The sequence below is a fragment of the Marmota marmota genome, unplaced genomic scaffold, assembly GCF_001458135.2.
Source record: "Marmota marmota marmota unplaced genomic scaffold, marMar, whole genome shotgun sequence".
Taxonomy (NCBI): Eukaryota; Metazoa; Chordata; class Mammalia; order Rodentia; family Sciuridae; genus Marmota; species Marmota marmota.
In genome coordinates, this window is record NW_026005329.1 from 1 (window position 1) to 2,018 (window position 2,018).

General features: G+C 44.8%; 1 protein-coding gene across 1 annotated transcript; it reads right to left on the reverse strand.

Annotated features, from left to right (window-relative positions):
* Nucleotides 1–6: 6 nt before the first annotated feature.
* On the reverse strand, nt 7–1,947 carry LOC107135299 (ankyrin repeat domain-containing protein 50-like). The gene is made up of 2 exons (XM_048797560.1): nt 1,431–1,947; nt 7–1,304 (listed from the first exon to the last, which is right to left on the reverse strand). The coding sequence occupies exon 2, from the start codon at nt 570–572 to the stop codon at nt 57–59; it is 516 nt and encodes a 171-aa protein (XP_048653517.1). The 5' UTR covers nt 573–1,304; nt 1,431–1,947; the 3' UTR covers nt 7–56.
* Between the last annotated feature and the right edge of the window lie 71 nt (nt 1,948–2,018).

Below are 2,018 nucleotides of genomic sequence, written 5' to 3' on the forward strand. Positions count from 1 at the left end.
AGCTAAAAATCACTAATTGTTGCACAGAAACCTAAACACTATGACATTCTTTGCTGTTACCTTTTGAACGCTTCTGCTGGGTTCCTCTCACATTCCCCAGGCTGTAAGAGGCTTTGAACAGCTGGATCTCGGAGCTTGTCCTCATATCCTTGGAGTAGTCCACTGTGGCATATCTGGGCAACCAGACCTCTAACTAACCCTCCAAGACACGAAGTATCAGAGTCCTGGGCTTTGCAGAAAAGAAAGGCCAAAGCCTGGTGATGTAAACCTCTCTGCAAGCTTGTAGGTGAACTTGGCCATAAGAGTTCAGTACACAGGGCTGTCTTGCCACTAACAGGCCCTCCTACCAACAACACACCCCAAGCAGCTGCCTTTCCTGAGACAGCACCAGCGTTATTCCCAGAATTCATCACAAGGGACGGTGTGTTGACAGCACTACTGCAGCAGCTGGTTTTCTCCTGGAGGCAATGCGGAAGCTTGTGGAAAACCCACTCCCTACAGTAAAACTGCTTCCCTTGCAGTAAACTCGTTTGGGCCATTTTGCAGACTTTTTCTTCCCAAGGATTAGTCATAATAGGTTTTCTATCTTCAACACTGGCCAGGAGCTAGGGACACCAATATAGTCTTTATATCCATTTGGACATAACTTGCATTTGAATGACAAAAGTAACCAGTTACAGAAAAATTCAACAGTCACAATTTATCAATACAATGTGCATGATTGTATTTGCGTCCATATTCTTGGTTAGCAGAGAATATATTAATTGTTGAACAGACGCAAAAACCACTGGTTCCAAAGCTTGCCAATAGTTTTTGTATATCTTGATGGGTCATATAGCTAGCTCCTCGTTATGTCTGGAGTTTATGTGACTGTGGAGATTTCAAGCATACAGATGAAATAATAAATCTGGAAAACTGAAAAAGAGAAAACTCACTCTTTCAATATATAACCAATGCTTCTCCAGACTTCAGTGTTAATTGTGTGTATGAAAATTAGATGTAGAAAAGCTGTCCATTATCTTAAATGTCATCAAAGAGATAACATTTATATAGTACATAGATAGCTCTGTGTTTCCTGTTGAAGGATGATCACTCCAAGGACTAGTTCTTGCCAGTTTTAGGCATCAGGGCAACTGCGAGGGAACTGATTCAGATTATCTATTATGTGGCAGAAATGACAAACCACTGTTTACACCTTCTTAATTCAAAGCATTCATAAAAGGCAATTTTCAAGACAGCAGATTCTTAATAAACGGGTTCCTGGGTCTTAAGATGTCCAGGTAATCCAGAATTTCCGTAAGTAACTAAAACGAAACAAAAATATCTTAGTGCAAAACACCATATATTAAAAGCTTATTTACAGTTCACCCATTAATCTCAAAAATCCATACACCTCATCTCTGGCACTTGCAAGAAGTTGGGACACTTACCCCTCAAAGATACTCATTCTATTTCCCTTTTGAATTATTTTCTTCTATGGTCGTAATTCCCAAGCAGCCAGATTTTAATAATTTAATATCGATTTTTGAAACCTTTTCACCCTAGAAAGGGAGAAAAAGAGACTTGATGCACTTGATGGAGTGACACCCTTCATTTTGGCCCAAAGGCTCTGAGGCTAGCTTGGTGGAACAGCGTCTCCAAGGAAGCGCTCCCAGCTCGCCCTGCAAGGCAGTCAGGGGCTGTCTACTGGACTCGCTGTACTTCTTTGTTGGTAGTTTGCAAAATCTAGGAGAAGAACACCAGGGTAGCAGCGGGATGGGAACTGGTCAACAGAAAGGGGAAGGCGATGGTCCCTTCCACGAATGATGAATCAAACACACTACAGCGTGACTCCTTCCCCGCGCTGCACCAAGGGCGACGCGCAGGACTGGGTCAGACGCCACCTCCCGCTCCGCGCAGCGGCGAACTCCTCCCAAGTGCAGACGGGGAGCAGCGGCGCCGGCGGGTAGCCCAAGTCCAGCTCGGCCGGAGACAAATGGATCCGGGTCCTGCGCCCGGGCCGCCGCGGCTGGCCGCCC

Excerpts from the sequence above, each read along its gene's own strand:
- LOC107135299 (XM_048797560.1), bottom strand. The coding sequence starts at position 572 with ATGACTAATCCTTGGGAAGAAAAAGTCTGCAAAATGGCCCAAACGAGT.